Source organism: Phocoena phocoena, chromosome 7 (assembly GCF_963924675.1).
Source record: "Phocoena phocoena chromosome 7, mPhoPho1.1, whole genome shotgun sequence".
NCBI lineage: Eukaryota > Metazoa > Chordata > Mammalia > Artiodactyla > Phocoenidae > Phocoena > Phocoena phocoena.
The window spans coordinates 33487975-33511005 of NC_089225.1; the positions used below are offsets into that span (position 1 = coordinate 33487975).

The 23031-nt window shown below is 37.0% G+C and overlaps 1 protein-coding gene across 2 annotated transcripts in view; it reads left to right on the forward strand.

The window, feature by feature from the left end:
- Window positions 1-23031, forward strand: part of MBD5 (methyl-CpG binding domain protein 5) — a 407731-nt gene that overhangs the window by 378978 nt on the left and 5722 nt on the right. For both annotated transcript variants that reach the window (XM_065880649.1, XM_065880648.1), the window contains 3 exons: window positions 983-1191; window positions 4734-5942; window positions 16365-16438. In XM_065880649.1, coding sequence (XP_065736721.1) covers window positions 983-1191; window positions 4734-5942; window positions 16365-16438 — 1492 coding nt within the window. The remainder of the gene's footprint in view (window positions 1-982; window positions 1192-4733; window positions 5943-16364; window positions 16439-23031) is intronic.

A 23031-nucleotide genomic window follows, 5' to 3' on the forward strand; every position in this document is an offset into this window, starting at 1 on the left:
TGAGAAAATAATGTCAAGTATGTTCAGCTGTTTGATGTGAGTAGTTGTAATATAAAGTATAGAGATGATGTCCATAAAGTCTGGAAACGTAGGCAAATATACATGATGTTGTCAAGGGTATCTTCAGTATCTTAAAAAAATATGTTTCCAGATTTCATGGACACCTTTACAAAAAAGTTTAATTACTTCTATTTGGCAGTCAAATCAATGTAGTTAAGTAACCTACAAAGCATTACAGATTTACAGATTTCAAGCTGTAGGGCAATTTCTATGACATTATCCTCAAAATAATTTCAGTGTAATTTCAAAACAAGTTAATTTTGAATTTTGAATAGAAATGTAGTTATTAACTAATCCTATCTGATTATATAATATTTATTTTTAATGACTGTGACAATGAATCCTTTTGTATTATTAGCTTTCTTTACAATTTTAGTTTTAGGTAACCAAAATACAAAATACATATTTTGTATAAAAAATACACATTAAAACAAAACAAAATACATATTTCTAGACCAAATCTGATTTTATTTGATGGTATTTATTGATGACTGTGGCTTGAGAACTAAATTTTGTAAACAGGCCTGATCAGACCCACTTGTTTTAACTATCTTGTCAAATACTTATGCTTGCTAAAGCAGTTAAGACTAATTTTAACTTTTAATTGTAGTTGCTCTAACAAAAATGGTTTCAAGGAATTCTATAACACTGAAAATCAATATATAAGGATTGGCTAGTGGATGGACCAAAGACTTAACTTGTCTCTCCATGATACAAAATCAAAACACTAATTGTGAAAGATGAAATTAAATAATAAAACTACTCTTTCCTTACGACTTAGTAAGACTTTGAGGAGAAAAAGAAAAAAGAATTACCATGTAAGTCTAGTTTTTAGTTTTTGTTTTAGGAATCCTCAACAAAGATAGGCATAGGACCTCCAAAGAATCACATTGACTTATATTTTATGTTTTTCAAACTATAGGTGACATGTCCTCAATAAACAGTACTTTGAATAACCATCAACTGACTCATCTACAGTCGCTGTTAAACAACAATCAGATGTTTCCTCCAAATCAGCAACAGCAGCAGATTCTTCAGGGGTACCAGAATCTCCAGGCTTTTCAAGGACAGTCCACAATTCCTTGCCCAGCTAACAATAACCCCATGGCTTGTCTGTTTCAGAACTTTCAGGTACTCTCCTTCCCTGGGTTACTTTAGTAGAAAACAATATTTACTATTTGTTTTACTTAATTGGGGGGAAGAGACGAAAGAAGGTAGTTATGTACCTTTTCACCTTTACTTACTATTATTTCTCAATAATGAATATTGTTAAACATTCCAGTTTTTTGTGTGAAGCATTTTATTTTGTCTGAAGCATATCACTGGTCCTTTTGGAGCTGTTAGTAAAAACTGATCATGTTACCCTGTTAAACCCGTTTGTGGTTTCCCGTCGCTCCCATGATTAAAATCCACATCCTTAACATGCTTACCCTGCCTCACTCTCCAGCCCCAGCTCTCACCACTCTCTCCCTGGCTTCAGCCACATGGTCTTCTTTTAGTTCTACAAACTGAATAAATTCATGGTTAGATTGAGGAGCTGGATGGAAAGAGTAACACTAAATAAACACATGAAAAAAATATAGAAGATTTTAAAATAATCTTGGGGTAGAGAAGCCTCTTTCAGCAAGACACAAAACCAAGAAGTCAAAAAGGAAAGAGGTAACAGAATTGAATACATAAAACTTTAAAATCTGTATGACCAAAGGTATTCTAAACAAAGTTCAAGACAGGTGGCAACCTGGCAGAAAATACTTGCATAATAATAGCAAATAATTGCCATTCATAATATTTTTAAAGCCCCTACAAATTAGGAAGAAAAAAGATAATTGATTTGAAAAATGAGCAATAGAAATGAACAGACAATTCAGAGAAAATTGAATAATAATTAGTAATAAACATGAAAAGAATAATCAGAGTTATATAAATTACAACATTACTATGTTCATCAGATTGATGATATCCCTTGCTGACAGAGGCGTGGGAAAATGAATTCTTTCAGATATATGTTTGTCTGATTGTATGCTGATATAGTCCTTTTGGAGGGTAATTTGATATTTCAGCAGTTTAAAAAAAAAAATATATATATATATATATACATATACATATACATATACATATACATATACATATACATATATACACACACCTCCTTTGACCCAGAAGTTCAACTTTTATGTATCTATTTTAGAGAAATCTTCAAATGTGAACAAAAGGGCACAGTCTAGAATGTTCATTACAACTTGATCTGTGGCGTCAAAAATTAGAAACCACTTAAGCAACCATCAGGAGGAAAATAGTAAAATATGTTATGCTATATCCATCTATCTAGTAGTTTACAAGGTTAGATAGATTTATATAATCTGATATAGAAGATCCACAAGATTACAGAGCTCCAATACTGTAGTATTATAGAACAATACTAAAATACAATACCATTTATGTGAAAGAAAGAAAGAAGGCAGGAAGAAAGGAAGGAATGGAAGAAAGAAGGGAGACTAGATATACACCTACACACCTTAAGGTATTAAAAACAAGTCTGCGAGGATGCACTAGAACATTGATTACTTCTGAGAAAGAAATGGCATCAGAGTGGCATGCAAAAGTACAGGTTTGGGTGGGGAAGTGATGAAAGCTTTTCTCTTTTCTGACAATGAGAAAATGTTCATATATATCTTATATAATAAAAGAACTTAGAAGGAAAGAGGACGTGCTCAACCATGTCACTGAGTAAATAGGTAGATAAAGCCTGAAGGGACTCCATTAGATTTAGCAGTAAGAGCATCACCAGTGACTTGGTGGAATGCAGTTTTGCTGGAGTTGTGGGAGCAGGAACCAGACTGCAATGAATGTAAGGATGAGAAAAGAAAGAGTATGGATTACTCTTTCAAAAACTTTCAAAAACTTAGCTATGAAGAACATACGAGAAACAAGGTAGTGCCCCAAGGCGGGTGTAGGTTGAATGCAAGCTTGTAAAATATGGAAGCCACGCACATAGGTGAATGCTAAAGGAAAGAGGCCAAAAAAAGTGGAAGAGATTGAACATAAAGAAGAAAAGGGGTAACAGATAAGGCAAGATCCCTGAGGAGAGGCTTGGGATCCAGAACATGAATGGAGGACGACTCTCAGAGAGTAGAAGGGACTCCTCTTCCACTGGGAAGCAGGACAGGATCAGGGACACATATACTGCAGAGAAGTGTGTGCTGCCAGAAGGCAGGGAATAGCAGAGTATAAGAATTATGAGAATTCTTAACCTGTGAACTTCATTATCTCTAAGTAAGGTCATTTCCTAAGAATACTGTGGGATATGGTATAGCAGCTGGCTTGAGGAAGTGGATAAATACCTGAATAGTTGTGAGAGGGAGTGATACCTAACCAGAGAATCATAGGATTGATGGGAACGTAAGCCCCCAGCTGTGGTTGGAAGCCATAAGTTCCTGTGGATAGATACTCAGCATCCTCACTGTACATATAGATATATAAGGTAGGGAGTTAAATTGATCCAAGATTGGGATTTTATCTGATAGGTGTAGACAAGGGGAGAATGGCATGAGAGTAGTTATGTGCTGATAGATCCCAGGTTCTGGTTTAATAGGAAAGGATATAAAGACAGGAAGGGAGTGATCACTGTGGGGGAAAAATCCAAAGTATCAAGGGTCTATAGCAGCAATTCTTAGCTGAGGTTGGTGAAATTAGAATAACCTGTGGACTTTTTCAAGTTGCACTCATCATTCCTGTCCTGAGTATTGATATTCTTCCCTGGCGGGCATTCCCTCCCTTCACCTCTTCCCAATTAAGCATCACCTCTGTAGCGAGCCATTGTCACTGTTGGCAGCATGGGGGTATCCCTCAGGCAGTGGCCTGGTAAGGTTCAAGAGTAGGCATTACTACCCTATTTAAAGACTTCAAAAATTTAGTGTCATATCAGAAATAGTTTATTGTTAAGATAGGGGTATATGTATTTTGTTTTGTTTTATCTTATATTGTATTTCACTTAGATAAGTAGAAATATCAGTGAGTTAGAAATCATTTTTAAATCTGCTTTCCTTTTTAATTTGAGCAGTGCTGGTGACAGATTTGTTTCTCTCTTTGAATTCCAAGTTGCAAAACCTGTAATGACACTGAAAACATGGAGTCATCACCTGGAAACATTTTGGTTTTGTTTTTTTTTTTTTTGCGGTACGCGGGCCTCTCACTGTTGTGGCCTCTCCCGTTGCGGAGCACAGGCTCCGGACGCGCAGGCCCAGCGGCCATGGCTCACGGGCCCAGCCTCTCCGCGGCATGTGGGATCCTCCCGGACCGGGGCACGAACCCATATCCCCTGCTTCGGCAGGCGGACTCTCAACCACTGTGCCACCAGGGAAGCCCACCTGGAAACATTTTGTATCCAACCACCTCAACTTTAGTTTTCCTAGAGAGTGTTTAGTAATGATGATTCTTTTTAAAAACCTGTTACATGTTTTAATCAAAGAAACAGTACCCAAATATAATCAAGACATAAGCCTTTCTATACAGAGTGACTTTTAATTTCATTTTTGAGTCTTGTTCTTTCTTTATATTGCCTTCCTTGTTATATTTGTTTGTCTTCTGGTAAATCTTAAAATTATGGTCTTTCTCTTTAAGGACTTGAATATTTTTTTCTCTCTCTCTCACTGCTTCCTGTCTATTTCTTTAAGGTGAGAATGCAGGAAGATGCAGCTCTCCTAAACAAAAGAATAAGCACTCAGCCGGGGCTCACAGCACTTCCCGAAAATCCAAACACTACACTTCCACCTTTCCAAGATACATCTTGTGAGTTGCAATCGCGGATTGACCCATCTCTTGGTCAACAGGTGAAGGATGGCCTCATTGTGGGTGGCCAAGGTGATGCTTCCATAGATGCTATTTACAAAGCAGTTGTTGATGCAGCCAGCAAAGGAATGCAGGTTGTCATCACTACTGCAGTCAACAGTACAACTCAGATCAGCCCCATTCCAGCTCTGAGTGCCATGAGTGCCTTCACTGCTTCAATTGGTGACCCATTAAGTCTCCCCAGTGCTGTCAGTGCGGTCATTCATGGACGAAACATGGGCAGTGTTGATCATGATGGTAGGCTGAGAAGTGTAAGAGGGGCTCGGCTGCCCAGCAATCTGGACCATGGGAAAAACTCAAATGAAGGAGATGGGTTTGAATATTTCAAGTCGGCAAGTTGCCACACATCTAAAAAACAGTGGGATGGGGAGCAAAGCCCTGGAGGGGAGCGAAACAGGTGGAAGTGTGAGGAATTTTTAGATCATCCAGGCCATGTCCACAATAGTCCTTGTCACGAAAGACTCAACAATGTCTCTACACTGCCATTTCTGCCTGGGGAACAGCACCCAATACTGTTACCATCAAGAAACTGTCAAGGGGATAAAATTCTGGAGGAAAATTTCAGGTATAATAACTACAAAAGAACTATGATGAGTTTTAAGGAGAGACTAGAGAACACTGTGGAAAGATGTACACACATCAATGGGAACAGACCTCGACAGAGTCGGGGCTTTGGAGAGCTGCTGAGCACCACAAAGCAAGACCTGGTCCTAGAGGAGCAATCTCCGAGCTCCTCAAATAGTTTGGAAAGTTCTCTGGTCAAAGACTACATCCATTACAATGGAGACTTTAATGCCAAAAGCATTAACGGGTGTGTACCTAGCCCTTCAGACGCTAAAAGCATTAGTAGTGAAGATGACCTAAGGAATCCAGACTCCCCCTCTTCAAATGAATTGATACATTATAGGCCAAGGACGTTCAACGTTGGCGACTTGGTCTGGGGCCAAATCAAAGGACTGACTTCCTGGCCTGGAAAATTAGTAAGAGAAGACGACGTTCACAGTTCTTGTCAACAAAGCCCCGAGGAAGGGAAGGTATACCAATCTTTATCCATTGTCAAATACTAACCTTTGTTCAGATATCAATTATTATTTTTTGTTATCATCACTTTGGATTCTTCATGACTCATTGAGGTCTCACAAACTTCTGGAGCATAAAATGAAGAGGGGATGGTTGTAGTCACCAAAATGTCGTATCGTCAAGGGGTGAGTTGTGAAGCATTTGTAGATCCCACTAGGGCTCAGGGTGGCTCTAACCCAGGAACCAGATTTCCAGAATTTTGTTAACTTTGCCTTCCTTCCTTGCATGTACCTAATTCTTCATTCATACACAGAGAATGAAGGCAAGTGGCAATGATGGGAGAAAAAAAAATATGGTGGTTGCTGGAAACCAGCAGTGTGGCAGAGGTAGGGGTCCTCCCAGGCAGCAGGAAGTGCCAGGGGACTGCATCTCTCCCGTATGCTGACATGTGACACATAGAGCTGGCAAGAGGGTAAAATTGGGGTGCATTGCAGCCATTTCTGGAAGCAGCAGGTAACATCTGAGTTCAGAATGGAGTCTCCTTTCAGGAAACGGTTCTGGGTCTTTATAACATATGGAAGTGTTTAACCCCATAGTCTGGTTCTACTTAACACAATCTGATCACATAAATTCAATGAAAACTTCTCCATGAAACTACCATTCAATTTAGAAGAAATTAGTAGGGGTCTTCTGAGCTTCTTTTTCCCCCTCACAATTGGTAGAATTGACTCACTAGGCAAGAAATATGCAGAATGTTTAAAGTAGGTAGAAAAATTTATATCCGAGCAGGAGGAGATAATAATGTACATTCCCCACATATGATGAAGAAACATGTAATTTTTCATCTCCTTAGGAAATAAAAATTCCTCTTACAGGTATATATTATTCTCTTAAAGAGTATATTGTATAAAGCTCTTTCAACTCTGCTCAAACTTCCACTGGCATTTAGGTTTCATGGCAAAGGAAACCAAAAGCATTCTTGCCAGCACAATAAAAGGACTATCTTTCTCCAAATGACCAGGAGGTCCTTTAACCCGCTCCTTATAATGCCTAATGTATACTTGTCAGGATACACTCTGGGCATAATGTTTCTACCTTTGATAAGAAAATGAATTCCATACTCCTATTCACAAAACATTTTATTCTCTAATCTCTCTGAGACCAATCATTCTTTAGGTTGATAAACCTAAATATTTTTGACAGTTTATTCAAAATATAATTAGAAACAGCAAAACTGGGCTTTTATGATATAAACGGACCTGCTACACATACAAGATGTAGACATTAAACTGTTTTATAATCTCTGTGCAAATGAAACCAAGTCTTTTTTGCGTGCCATTTTACCAAAAAAAAGCTTAACTAAGGAAAAGATTATGGCCTCACTTTCCTGGAAACATTCTTCCTGTCCTAAATGACTTGTCTAAATATCTTTTTATGTCCTCAGGAGAATAAAGGCATGTACTTTCAACACATTTCACATTAAACAGTGGTCCTAATCTTCTGCTTAGTCTGTGTTAGCAAATCCCTGAGATTTGAGTTCCTCACTGATGTTTAAGGAGGTGCACTTAAAAAAAAAGAAATCATTATCTAAGAGTCCAAGAAACATTTATTTTACTTTATTTAAATACTCAACTGATTTTCAGTCACTATAAAAGTGGTTCAAAAATCCAGATTCTTCTTCTTTATTATAGACAATAGGTGGATTCCTAATAGAGAGCATAAAATTGTTTCTGTAAATTCAAATATCCCCCCTCCCATTGGCTGACATTGTAATTTTGCATTCTCAAAGCTTTGATATCAAAATCTTGATATCAAGATACACTAAAAATACTTCCAATAAATCAGAAAAAGTAATTGAAAGCAAACATTTAGAGGTGAAAAACTGAAAATTTATAATAAAATATTAATGATAACACATGAAATATTTATCTGTCATTAAAAATCAAGGTATAACAGCCTTAAAAGCTCTAGGGCACTTAACATTTAAAAAAAACCTCTGGTCTTTTCAGGACCTACCTCACTTTTGCACATAAAAAAACGAAGTGCTATTTCACAAACCCTTTTTCCTCCTATAGTTCACCAAACAAAGGAAAGGCTTCCTCATACCTTATTTAATGATGCCCAGCTAGCCAAACCCTGTTCTCAGTTGATAATACCAAGAAAGGTGAAATTTCAAACACAGATCTCTCTGACTTCAAGCCAGATGTCCTCTGCCTCATGTCTTGGTGATCCTGGTCTACCTAGAAAGGATTAAACTATGGTTAATATCTGTGTAAGACAAAGCATGATCTATTTGAAAAGATCTCCTATAAAACATGTTTTACAGTAAAATTGGTTTAAAATTGTGAACCAATTATGATGTACATTTTATTTACATAGAACTCCTTAGTCCTCACAATATTGGATAAAGTCTTCCACGTTTATAACTAGACTTCTGCTTTTAGAAAGGTAAGCAGTGTATTAGGTTTCCTTCCATATACTGCCCGGCATTTTAATGAAGTCAAGAGAGGAAGACAGAGACTGACTTCATAAACTATTTGTTTATTATAGTAAAATCTTATTAATTCTGTCTTGCTGATGTGGAATGTGGGACCATTTCCCCCAGTATGTGTCTCTGTAGTATCTCAGAAGAAAAGGTTCGCTAAACAGTTTGCTTACACGTGATTATTTAAAACCTTCTTAGCCTCTCAGATTTTCATACTAGTATTTCTGTGTCCACCCAAGTATGTAACTTAATCCAAGATCCTGTCAGACCCCACCAGATAAAATCTGTGTTAACTCAAGTTTTAGAATAGATTTATTATCTTACCTCCTCCCATCCCTCACATCTCACAAACTTATCATTTGTTTTCTGTTACAGTCTTTGTTCTCAGCAAGTCACTTCAAATCCTTTTTGGAAGCAGGCAAAGTAGAAAAAATAATAATAATTAATGAACACGATTGCAGGTTACTAGTTCAGAGCAAGCCGGGCCCCTCTCATGTTTTCAGGTTGCATGAGTGGTCTCTGGACTGAGAGGTCAGGGCTGTGATTGGAGCAGGCGCTGAGATCTTCAAGTTGTCCATAACCTGATACTTTAGCCAACTGTTTGTCATGATAGTAAATGACTTGGTCAGCTTAGAAAGACATTTTTAATCTTCTGTGGGGTGTTAAATGTAGCAGAATTACTAATAATGCATTAGAAATGTCCTGCAATTTCTGAGATTCCTTTCTAGGAGGTATGATTTCTAAATATCAAATACTGTGTGAACACAGTCCTCAGAGAACTAGAGAGAAAGCCAGGTGTGGCAAAAAGAGGCCTGGGCTTCGGGCATTCTTGTGTGGGCTTAAACTCACCTCTGCCAGTTACCTAAATGGTCCTGAATAGGTATATTAATCTCCAGAGCTGAAATCTCCTCACTGCTCAAGTGGGAATATTAATTCCTACTCAGAATGATGTTTAAGAATTAAATGCATTACCGTAAATAGATGGTACACAAAAGAGGCTCAGTAAAAGTTAGCCTCCTCCTCTCTGTTGTCTATATTAAACAACCTTATGTATATGTGCTGCCGAAGCAAGTACTGTATTAAACAGCCTTAGGGATTTGGATTCCACCATTATAGAATTGTGGTCATTTGACCTTCATTATTGTTTACCTATGCATAATCTGTGTAAAAAGGACTTACTAACCAGGCTGGGGGTGAAAGGATAATAATAACATATTTAATGAATGAAATAGTTTATAACTATTTTTTCCGAACCTCAGGACGTTGCATACAAATTGGCATATCTGATTATAAATTACTATTAGCTGTTCATGTTAAGCAGGAGTTCTACTTGGAAGCATTTTAAAGCACTTAGTTTGTTGAGTGAATTTGAAAGCCCCCCTCTCCTCAATGTTTCTAAACACTATAAACTCAGACTTTCTTCCTCTACCTTCCTACCCCACAAAACACTCAACAATAATTAGTAGAGATTTTTAAGTCTGTGTAAAGTTGCACTGAGTCACCCCTATATAATACTGTCCCAATATTGAAGCTATGTGACAGCACCGAAGGACGTTATGTGCCTTATATAATACCATTCAGGAAGTGGTATCTCCTTACTAATTCATTTTTTCCTTTGACTATCAGTTTGTAACGAAGTACATTCTAGAAGATATTTATACTTTTTCTAAAGAAGTGGTACAAGCTTCTATCTGAGCCATGAACCCTTTATAGTTTCAGATTTAGTGGCCAAGAATAAGACCTCAGTGCTTAGTCATGGCTGGAGAAATGTACTGCCAGATCTTGGCACAGTATTAAGGAATTCTTGGAAAGGAAAATGGCTTCCACTGGGATTATACCTATACACTATGATGTACAAACATTTTAAGCCTGTGCAACTATGGGGGGTTATGGTTATCTTTATGTATTTATTTCAATAACTATTTTAAAACAGGAAAAAATGCTCTTTTTTTCTAAGATATATTTTGTAATTATCACCACCATCTTTGATCTTACATTAACTAGCCTAAAAGGATTGACTATCAAGTAATAATCAAAAAATAAAATTCTTATTTTTTTCTGAGTAGATTATTTTTACTCTTTTTGCACACTGTCCCATTGGTCTTCATATTTCATTGTTACGTTCGATGTGTGTTCTGACTCAAGCCAAATTTAGGAAAGAATTTATTTCTATATTGGCACCAAAATGTTCCCTTTCAGTGAAATGTTTGTTGCTGTTGGACAGGTAGAGACATCTCCTGATTACCCAGAAAAGTTCTCCATGTTGGTTCAACACCACTTGGTTAAATGAAGACATTTTTAAAAGCAATGGGTAGGGTGCTCATCCTCTAGACTCACACTTTGACTTTTTTGCACATGGTTATATTTGACAGGTAGCTCTCTGAATGGTTGTTTAAAACAGAAAGAACTCATCATTATTAAAACTCATGCTAAATTTTTTTTGACACAATCACTTTCTGTATGTCAGTTCAGTATCACATGCACTCACGTTTTGATGTTATGGAGCAAAACCAGAGATAGCTTACAGTGGCATTCTGGGGATGTGTAACTTGAGAAATTGAGCCTGGGAACTAAATTTGGGAGGTATGCCCTCCTGTGAGGTTTAAACACTGTTACTTTGAAGAACATTCTTTCTGGGCTTGATTATCAGGGTTAACTATTTATATTCTTTGGTACTATCATTCTCTGTTGAAAGTGTTCTTTGTGTATTCCCTTTGCCTTATGTATTTTCTTAACCACTTCTGGAAATGAATTATTTTCTCTATACCCAGTCAATATCCACAATATTTTGGCTGCATTTTGGCTGGTGGGGCGGCTGGGGCAATCAATGCTCTGTAGCAACAGAATCTTTTTGAGAAAGGAGCAAAATCATTTTTGCAAAGGAATAAGCAAGATAAAATCCAGGCAAACAAAGTCAGTGCCTGATCAAAATTTGAAAGGTAATAAACATGAAAAACTAGGTAACATCAAAAATATGAATATTAGGGAAAAGACTAAACTGAGTACAAAGCTTAGGTAAACTTTAGTAAATTGTGGAATACCATGAATTTTTTTTTTTCTGAGAAAGATTAAAGAGGGAAAGGAGGACTGTCTCCATTCATAGATAACTGAGACCAAGCACAGAGTTCTTGAACTTGTTGATACAGTTGTCATATGGTTAGTAGCAAATGAAATCTCAGGTATGAGGCAAATACATGCTTCTGTTATATGGACTTTTAAACAGTGTATCCTTAGAAGTACAAGTTTATTCAAAACATTTAATTCTATATGTCATATAGATCTATATGAAATGTATTGTCATATTTAGAATAGATTTACTCTAGTCCTATAGTATAGTTCTCTAGTACTTAAAAACGCTGCTATCTGAACTGAAGAGGAAAGGAAACCAAGAAAAAGCCTCAGATAATGCCACCGACTAAAACTGTAATAATATGGATTTGCTTAGTCCCTTTGAAAAAAGTTGTGATTCACTTTATGGATTTTTCCTTAAGTGCTATTGTTGGAAAATTAGATTCATCCTTTCTGTCACAGGTGAGTCAACTCTTTACCCCCAAATTATTTGTTTATCATTAATTCCCATACTTGCAAAACTGTTGAAATATTGCACTTAAGTTAGCAAGACATTTTCAGCTTGAAGATTAAAATAGTTACTATTAAAATAGTTACTATTTAATAAATATTTGATAACAACAAACCTAATAAATGCCTCCTATTTGCTTATTGCTTCAGAACTGCATTTCCCAGACTTCAGCTCAAGTCACATGGCACCTGTACTATTAGTTAAAAATTTTCTTTAAATTCATTTACTCATTTATATATTCATGCAACAAATATTTTGGGCACGTATTATGTAGGCACTATTCAAGCCACTTTAAAAATAACTTCTAGTCTTATTCTAAGATATATGTGAAATCATAGGTATAATGTTTTCCTGTTTTTCTAATATAAATTTATATGGGTATATAACTATTAAAAATGATTAAAGGTCTGTCCATGTTCCACCTAAAACAATTTCACATGCCACCGGTGGCACTTTGGGAAAGACTGCTTTGGTGTTTATAAAGCACCTTCCTATTTATAATCTTTTTAGATCCTCTCCATAAAGATGTGCACAATTACTTCCATTTGGAGCTCAGGGAAGTGGCATTCCTAAGGGCACAAGTCACAAGCAGTTAAACCAGGCCCCAACCCTGGTCTCCTAACTCTAAGCTTAGTATTCTTTGCATGTACCATTCCCCCAACAACAGGAGCTGATGACACTGTAGAAATGGGATGGGAAGTGAAGAATGAAAAGGGGCGATTGAGGTCAGCTGTTTTATCTCTGTTATGAAATCTGTGACTAGGCTGTGCTCTATCCTTTGACCTTTGTGTGACAGCTTTGCCCCAGCACTAAGTACCAGCAAAGTAATCACCAAGAGATTTAATCCTGTTATCAGGGATTAAAACCTGTGGGGAGTTTTGACATCTCCTCTAGTTAACTGGCTCTATTCAAAAGTGATCTAGAATCTTTGGTCCAGGTTCTTCTAATACTTACTATACCTCGCTTTCAGAGGGTCACTTTGGCTCTCTGAAATGTTTGTGTCTCCTTTTGTCATAGACTTACTTCTGAGATACACTACATGCTACTGTGCTGACCCCAGATCAAACTTAATTAAATTACCAAATGTTTAATACGTGCCTTTTGAACAGAATAAGCAACCAGAGCTTCAGACTTGTTCAGAAAACTCAAACTTCCACCATATAATATTGTCTGGCTCTATGGGTATGTTTCTAACCCTACAGACAGACTACAGGACTATTTATGTCAAAGAATTATTATATCTAAAGAATCTGAATGAATGAAAGAAGGGATTTAGTATTCAACATATGTGTATATTGATACGTGAGGTAATATATGTACTATAAATACCTATAAGTTCTGGATATCTTTTTTCTAATTCTAGAATGACATATGTGCAGAGTTATACCATGATAGCCATTACTGTTAGCATCATCACTGTTAGAATGAGAATATGTTGGCAGATTATTGGTAAAGATACATTATAAAGTTCTCCCCCAATTTCTCACCAAGATAGGAATCAACTTATGGAGCTTCTGCCTTTTGGGTAGACAGGAATATAAGATTATGAAATTACAGATTAAAATAGTGTCTTAAATTACTTGCTCCTTCAGTGTAAGTTTTATTTTAAAATATGTATGTGTTTAATCTTTTTAATGTTATATTTATGTATTTGATTCCCAGTACTTTCTTCATTTACCAGTTAGCTAAGTACTTTATGAGGGAGTATTCATTAAATCATTAAATATGATTTCTATTTGACTAGAGATGGAATTTATTTTGTTGTTCCCTGATACCTTTGGTGGGGGGGGCAGGTATCTTTAAAGACTTTCTTGAATATTGTGGAAGTAGATGAATATTTCCCCAGAACAAACACACCCACTTCATGTATTATATTTCATAATACAGAAGAGTACTAAACTTGTGAAACCAAATAAACTAAACATTTACTTGTGGATATGTATGATCTTGTCATCTCAGAAATACAGAGTGATATGTGTCTTACTTATATTTAGTTTCAGAAAGCACCGTCATTGCTTTCTCTTTCAAGGTCATTGAATCCTTTATAAATAATGTAATTTATTATGAGATACCATAGAACCTTAGAGGCATATTTAAATGAAGAAATCATGGTAGAGAATTAGTTCAAAAAAATCACCAGGAAATTATCCAAGTATAAAAAAATTTTTGAAGATAAGTTTGAGCAAGTATCATCTAAATATCTATAAAACTATAATTGGATTTAAAATAATTGGACCTAATTTTTTGAGTATTGTGTATATACATATATACCTACATGTGTATATATGTGTGTGTATATGTTTATATATATACCTATATATATTATGTATATTTCAATGTATATTAGAGTTGGTGTGGTGGAGAGAGGCTGCTTTGGAGTCAGGTCTGAGTTTCAGTGCTGGCCATGTTGCTTAAACTCACTTAGTCCCATCTGTAAAGTGACAAAATACTAGTGTGCAGTATTACCACATTAAATAATAAAAGAGAACCTTCTACATAATAACTGCACAAGAAATGCTTTTACTGCCCCTTATTTCTTAATTAAATACAAAAATAGATGATTTTTTAAAAGTAGTTCAACCTAACTTAGTTTTTAAAATTAAGACCAATTGGGTGAGTTTTCATTGTGATGTGTTGCTTTGTTTCACTGTGAACCTGCTTTCTGTTGCCTGCGTCAATCCCTGCTGAGATCTCTCACTACACCAGTTTGTGTCTAATAGAAGTTTATGTTACAGGAGAGCTTTCTCCTGGCTGCCAAGAAAATAATTTAAATATAAGCAGAATTAGCTATAAATTACATAAATGTAAGGTGTGAAATATCTGTCATACTTTCTTTGTGTGAGTGAACGCAAGATAGAACCTCATTTCTAATGTGAAAAGGTATCCAGGCACCTTTTTTTAAAAAACAACACATGGGTATATTCATCTTACTTAAGCTTTTCCAGTCATCCCAATAAGACACTTCATCCCTCCTGTAGAATTGTTACTGGAACAAAGTTCTCGTTCTGGCACAATACATTAGGTATCCCCAATGAACGTGTGTATGTAAGACATTTGGATCCTTTGGGACAAAATACAGAAGTCATGAAAAGGAAAATGTTTCCATTATTTGACTGTTTTTCTCATTGAATAATTAGAAATGCTTGTTTTCAGACTTGATAATGGAGACACTTTGTTAATCATTACTGTGTACTAGATTTGAAGGGGTCAAAGAAAAATTATTTATGAATGGTGTTCATGAGTCAGGAAGATTTAAAGACAAAAGTTAATCATTTCCTTGCTTATTAGTGTAAATTTTCTTACCCACTAGGCGTTTTGGCAACCTCTGAATTTTTATACAAAAGTAGTGTAGGGGTGAGGGAAAGACTGGATTAAGGGATGGTGGGGGACTTACTTTGAAGCTATATTTACACAGCAAGCAGTACTGTTTCTACTTAGATTGTGTTCAAGATCAATAAAAGTAGCAGTGTTTTTCTAAATGCGTTTTTATTCACATACAACATTTCCTATTTATTAATTGCTTTTCTTAGGAGAAGTGACTTCAAGAACCATAATAGAGTTTATAAGGGGCGGGTGGCAAAGGCTGCACCTCCCCTTCCCCACTAATCCCCCAGCCACCATTTAGTGGCACACTGCGATGAGATAGCAGACGTCACATAACCTAGGCTGGCGGGGGGGGGGGGGGGGGGGGGGGGGGGAGATGCAGTACAGGGGAGAGGACACGCCCATCAGGTGTAGCAACACCCTCTTCCCACATCATTAAGGAGTACATGCAGCTTAGTGCCCCACTCGTTCTCTGGCCTCTGCAGAGCCTAACGCATACTGGGTAACACTAGCTGCTCTCTGCTTAGCTAAGTGTTCAGCGTGACTTGTTGCATTTTAATTCTCGCAGCGATTCTAGCAGGAAGGTAGGTATTATTGTCCTCATTTTAAAGAGGAGGAAACTGAGGCTCAGGAAATTTAAGTGTTTTATTCATGCTAGAAAGTGAGGAGGTGGGATTCAGACTTGCATCTGCTGGCTCCAAAGTCCACCCCCTTCACTAACCACCGCTCTTGTTCAAAGCAAACCAGGATCTCCTGTTTATATGATTTTGTGAAATGAAGGTTATTTAAATTCCAAGTTTTGTTCTTAAAACATTATTTTGAAAATGTTGACACTTTTGAAAGCCAGTCTTTCATTTCCCCTGATGTTGCAGCCTGGGAGCCGCAGAATCAACCTCTGCTGGAGTGAGGACAGAGCATTTGACAGGGCAGTGAGGGTTAAGCCTCCCTTCCCCCAGTGCAGCACCTGCTTGTACAGCAGGAAAATAAACACACTGTTAACAATTGCAGGTCTGGGTAATGTGGTTTGGTCTTCATGCCTTCACTCAGGTGGAGCCCGAGAAGTTGAAGACACTAACAGAAGGTTTAGAAGCTTACAGCCGAGCCCGGAAAAGGAACAGAAAGTAAGCACTATTTTTTTTCTGTTTTGTTTTTCAAGGATATAATTTACTGGTTTTCCTTCAAAGGGACAATGAAATCTCACTGATTTTGTCCATCTTGGTTCTTGCCTAAGTACTGCTTAATAGTTATCATCCAAGAGGACCATTATAGATAAATTAGCTACACAGAAAATATTTTCTTAACAATTCATACTGTGTGTGGGGTTTCCCACTTCATCAGCTCTTTCCTTACTTCTTCCGTCTCCATCCCTCCCATTTAATGGGAAAGAAAATATGATTAATATCCTCAACATGTAGCAATTAGTCTCTGAAAGTGTAGCAAAAGTATATCCCTTTGTAATTCAAATACTTTGGGAGGGGGAATACCCCCTCACCCCTAGTTGTACACATGTGAATAACTTTGGCAGATTAACTGTTAGTCAAAGTGATGGTAAATCATTATTTTTTCTTGGGGCAGTGGCAATAGGCTTTCTTTGGAATTATAATAATAAGTTGAACTTTGGGACATTATTATTATTCAATTTTTTCTAGATCTTTGTAGTCTGAGTAAATGTAGTATGGACAAGTAGATAATGTTTGATACACAATTTGACTGTAATGCAATGTAGTTTTATATATCATAACTATTTCATTTTAAGGTAGAGAACTATAAATGTGCTTCTGTATATGTACATGGAAAGTTATTTTAAATATGTATATAATCAATACACCTGTTCAGTTACTATAATTTTCATATTATCCAACATCTAAGAATTATGAAAACATAATGATTAGTAGTGTATCTTGTATAAAAGACTTATATATTGATAATAATATCTATTAAAGGGCACTCATTCTCTTAGTGGTGTCTTCAGTAATTCTTGCCAGAGCTAAAATTTTAGAACTCAGCAAATCTTGGGGAGACTCTCTTCACCTCACTAGAATGTCTCAAAAAGATGCCAGCTGCAAGGAGTAGACTCCTGTGCTCCTACGTTCGGGACTCCTTTGGAAGGTAGCAAGTTGGCACTGGTTGTGGTGAGGGCCAAGTGAATTGCCAGATTCACTATAGATAAGGCACACAGTGAGGCAAGTCCCCTCCCCTCTATTCTGACTGCAGTGACACAATGCAGAGCTTAGTAGTAGAATAAAGCCTATAAAATTCATACAAGGTCTGGATGAAAGGAGGGAAATTGCAAACTACCTACGTCACAAATTTTCAGTGGGCCATTTGCTTTAGAATATTCAATAGTACTTGTTTTTTATTTTTATTTTTTATAAATTTATTTATTTATTTTTGGCTGTGTTGGGTCTTTGTTGCTGTGCGCGGGCTTTCTCTAGTTGCGGTGAGCGGGGGCAGGCTTCTCATTGTCGTGACTTCTCTTGTTGCGGAGCACAGGCTCTAGTCGCGCAGGCTTCAGTAGTTGTGGCTTGCGGGCTCTAGAGCTCAGGCTCAGTAGTTATGGCACACGGGGCTTAGTTGTTCCGCGGCATGTGGGATCTTCCCGGGCTAGGGCTCGAACCCGTGTCCCTTGCATTGGCAGGCAGATTCTTAACCACTGCACCACCAAGGAAGCCCGATAGTACTTGTTTATTGGATGTAAAATATCCGTGAAATCTTTTCTTCGGTGAGGTATGCCAGTTAGCTGGATTATGTGCAGTGTATCCAGAACTGTTGATAACACAGAAATAAAATAACTCCTCCAAATATTTAGATATACTGCCTTGAAATGAGCTGTATTTTCCCCATAAATTTGCTATTAAGCAATTTCTGAAAGGTAATGAGTAACAAACAACAGTTTAAGCATTTTTCCTCAAAGCCAGTTTACTATTTCTGGTGAATTTATATGAGTCCTAGGTGGCATTATCTAAAGGAACTCTCATGAAACCATAAACTTAAGAGTATGGATTGGAGAGGTAAAAGACAAAAATATGAAGCAAAACAGTTTTGTTTATCAGACTGTTGTCTAAGTAAACTGACTTGCCTTATAAATGCCTAGTAGAATACTCTACATTTTGCATATATGATTTAAAATCCATTTTTCTATTCTCCCAATCAGAAGATGGGCCAGAATTACTGAACCCATTTATAGATGAGGACACTCAGACCAAAATAGCTTAAATAATTAGTTGAAGGTTACATAATGATAAATGATATGTTGAACCCAATCACTTATTTATTTATTTAATCATTTATTTATTCTCCAATTTAAGGAGATTAATTTAGCAAAAAATCTGTGCCAACCAGGCACAATGCTATAGTCCCTGGACATCACTGTTTAGTGAAGGAGGCAGATGTAGAAACAAATAATTAAGATGCTAAAGTTGCAATGACAGGAATATGTATAGTATATTTTGGGATCACAGAGAAGTGGCATTAAACTCAGGTAATGGAAGACGTCCTAGAGGAGCTAATAGCTGAGCCAAACCTTACACACTGCATAGGTATTAGCCAGACAAAGGAAATGAGGATGATGGGGTGGGGGTGGGAGATAGCATTTAGATAAGATCAGCAGTTGGATTTAGGGGACAGGAAACTGTAAAAGATGAAGCCAAAGATATAATCAGGAGCCAGACCATAAAGGGCCTAGTAAGGCCTCGTGGGTCTTTATGTTATTGGAAGTGCCTGAAGGGGACAGGGGTTGGATTTTCACTTTAGATATAGCTATATGGAGGATAAATTTTAGGAGAACAGTATTGGAGACAAGGGCATCCATTTAGGAGGCCTTGTCAGAGGACAGGGGAGGATGAGGACTCAAACCAGGAGGGGAGCCATGAGAATGGAGGAAAAGGAATATGATCAAGATATATTTAGGAGGTAAAACTGACAGAACATCATGGTGATTTGGTTGGAATGTGAAGGAGAGCAAGCAATCAAGGACAACTCTCAGGGTTTTAGCTTGGGTGACTTCATGGGTAGTGGAAACTGAAATGGGGAACACAGGAGAAAACTGTTGAGTGCAGTGTGAGGTACCTGTGATCGCACAGGTACAAGTCTGAAACTGGGAAGAAGTGGTATTTGATTATGTAAAACTGACTGCAGTCACATATTACCAATTTGAATAGTGGGCTAAGGATTGAACACTGGGGCACTTGAACATTTACTAGAGATAATGAAGGAGACGGGAGTAGTGATCAGAAAGGAGGAGGAGAACCAGGGGGTAGGGGAGTTGGTTTTTGACCCGAGTTGAAATCCTGTTTCCATCACTACATAGCTGTGTGTACCCTTGGGTACGTTATTTAACCTCTCTGAGCCTAAATTCTTCATTTCTAAAATGAGGATATTAATTCCAACCTCTTAGAATTGTTATAAAGAGAACCTTAACATATTACTTGGCACGTGGTATTTAGTAAACAGTTATTTTTATTGTAATGATACAGTTGAAACAAACAAAATCATCACCTATTTTTGCCAGTTGAAACATTCTATCACCATATTAGACGTTTAGAGCAAGAAATATTAATGTATTTATTGAAGAATCACTCAGGGTCATTTTCTACTTAAAAGAGGAAATAGCTTCATTAAAGAAAAAGATTACATAGCTTTTAGATATGATTTTAAGTAAGGATCAAATCTTCTGCCTATATGTACATATATATTTGTTCAGTAACCTTATTTTTATGAATCTGGAGAGTGATAAAGTAATAACATAAATCACACTTTTACTTTAAAACCAAGAAATGATACTTATTGTATTAAATTGTCTTTATCTTTTAAAATTGAAATATAGATGGTTTACAGTATTACTTTCAGGTATACAACATAGTGATGCAATATTTTTATAGATTAAACTCTGTTTAAAGTTATTATAAAATACTGGCTATATTCCCCGTGCTGTATGTTATATCCTTGTATCTTATTTTATACCTGGTAGCTTATACATCTTAATCCCCTTCCCCTATCTTGCCCTTCACCCCACCCCCTCCCTACTGGTAACCACTAGTTTGTTCTATATATCTGTGAGTCTGTTTCTGTTTTGTTACATTCATTTTTTTTGTTTTTTTTTTAGATTCCACATGTAAGTGAAAACATACAGTATTTGTATTTCTCTGACTTATTTCACTAAGCATAATACCTTCCAGGTCCATCCATGTTGTTAAAAATGGCAAAAGTTCATTCTTTTTTATGGCTGAGTAGTATCCTCATTATATATATATATACTACTTCTTTATCCATTCATCTGTTGATGGACACACTTAGGTTGCTTCCATATCTTGGCTATTGTAAATAATCCTGCCATGAACATTAGGGTACATGTATCTTTTTAAAGTAGTGTCTTCACTTGATATATCGAGCTAGTTCTCCTCCCTCCAGATGTGGTCAGGGATACGTGCACTGGCAGTGGCTGCCTCTGCCCTGGTCAGAGGGTCTGTGCGGGCTCCCTTCCCTCTAAATGTGTGAACCCTCACTGGCAATGGCAGCCCCTGCTCTAGTGGAGAGCAGTGCCCGAGCGAGAGGGGCTGGAGCAGGAACCCAGTGAAGGCTAGGGAGTGTGCTGACAAGCCAGCCAAAGCACCAGGCTGTTTCCAATATGCTGTCTCTCTGCTGTGTGTGTGTGTGTGTGTGTGTGTGTGTGTGTGTGTGTGTGTGTGGCGGGGGGGTAAGCAAGTCTGTGCATGCACTCTTCAAGAGCAGAGTCTTGGTTTCTTACAGCCCTCCAGTAAGCCCCACTTGTTTTCAAACCAGCTCAGGGGCTCATCTTCCCAGTGTTGGACCCCAGGGCTGGGGTGCCTGAATGTGGCTTGAACCCCATACTCCCCAGGGAGGATCTCCAAGCTGGTGATACCCCCTCCTCTTCTGTGTGCGACTCCCGACCAGATATCTTCTCCTCCCTTCCTACCAGACTCCATGTGGACCTTTCTCTACAGTCTTTGTTGTAGAGGAGTCATTATTGCTAGTCTCCAGGTCGTTTTCAGCGAGAGTTGCTCAACAAATAGTTGTATTTTTGATATATTCATTGGGGCAGGGGGTGAGGTGTGCAGGTAGGTTCAGTGTCCTCGCACTCCACCACCTTGATCTCTCATGTGTTGAATTTTCTTAAATCTGCATACTTTCCCTATGGATTTGGTTTTAGAATCGAAGTTTCTTGACATTTATGTCTTATGCAAGTTTGTTCTGTTCTACATGAAGTGAGTTGCTTAAATTCTGAACTGACAGTCCAGAGCAACGTGCACTTCTCATTTCCCTCTTATTTCTCATACCATTCACAGGTGTGTACTTGGCTTTTTTTTTTTAACTAGTGAGGATAAGGGTAATGTGTGACAATGTAGGCAGTGAAGGTAAGTGGCAATTATCTCCATTAATAACTAGAAATGTGATTATATGAACATCTATTGCTTAATCAAGTAGCTTTTCGAGTGTCCATCAATAAAAATGTTTATTATTAAATGTCAGTGGGGAAGAGAAAATAGTAGAAGAGACTCCATAAGGAGGCCCTCTGGACTAGAAGGCTGAATTTTGACTAATTTTTCATTTCATGGACTCATGGAACTTTCTCTTCCTCTTTTAAGCTCATTTTTTCCTGACTTGACCGGCTAGTGTAAAAATTAGTATGCAGGTTTGACATCTGGGAAACTCTCTTTACCTCTTGATTCCAATGATGTATTCATGTAATTTCCTGCGCCACATCTCCATATTTATTCTCTCTTCCAAAAGTAGTCATTTCACCCTCTAATAACTACTTAAGTTTGTTAAAGGAAAAACATACTAATTACCTTAAATTGATACAAGGTGTTTATAAACATTTTAAATATCTTGTTGATGAAATCACAAACTCCTAAAATTTTGTCTATTTATTCAACAAATAATGTTGAATTATTTTTATTCTTCAATGGTGATGTCACTGTAATTTTTCATAGTTAGGGAAAACATTTTTATGACTCTATTACTTTTGAAAACTATTTGTAGTTAAATATCCATCTTCTTCGCTATAAAATTGCAGTTGGTTTCACCAATTTTCCCTAAAAAGTCATGAAGTATTGCATACAAACAGTTGTCATAATACCGACTTCATCAGATTGTTATAAGGATTAAATGAAATAATGTATATAAAGATTTAATACAATTCTTGGCACATATAAACTTTTCAATAAATACTAGCTATTTTTGTTATTAAAGGTGAGAGAACCAAGATTCTCTGATGGTTTTTCACTGAAACATTTTACCTCTTTTTAGATATTTAGAACTTTTACATAGTCAATTTTAAACCCATAAGATAGTAAATAAAAATGCATAACAAATATCTTTTAAACTTATGTTCATACTTTTATACAAAAGAAATAGTAAGGATAAAGCTATTTAACACATTACACAAGGTGTAACATTGTCAGGCAATTGGGCAGTTTGTGATACTGTCAAGACGTTTGCTAAACAGTCCACAAAAGGGGCCGTAGCCCAACCCCAGCTCAGCTTAAATTGCCCTACAGAGTCCTGGGATTGGATTCCTATCCAGTCACCCAGAATCATGCTTAGCAAACTCCTCATTGGGAAAACAACTCAGACTGACTCCACAAGATGCCCAGGGCCCCTTAAAACTGGAAAAGGTAGGTAAGTAAAAGACAGTATGTGAATAGATTACATCAACTTGGACAGTACTCAAAAATAGCAATAAAAGGGAAAG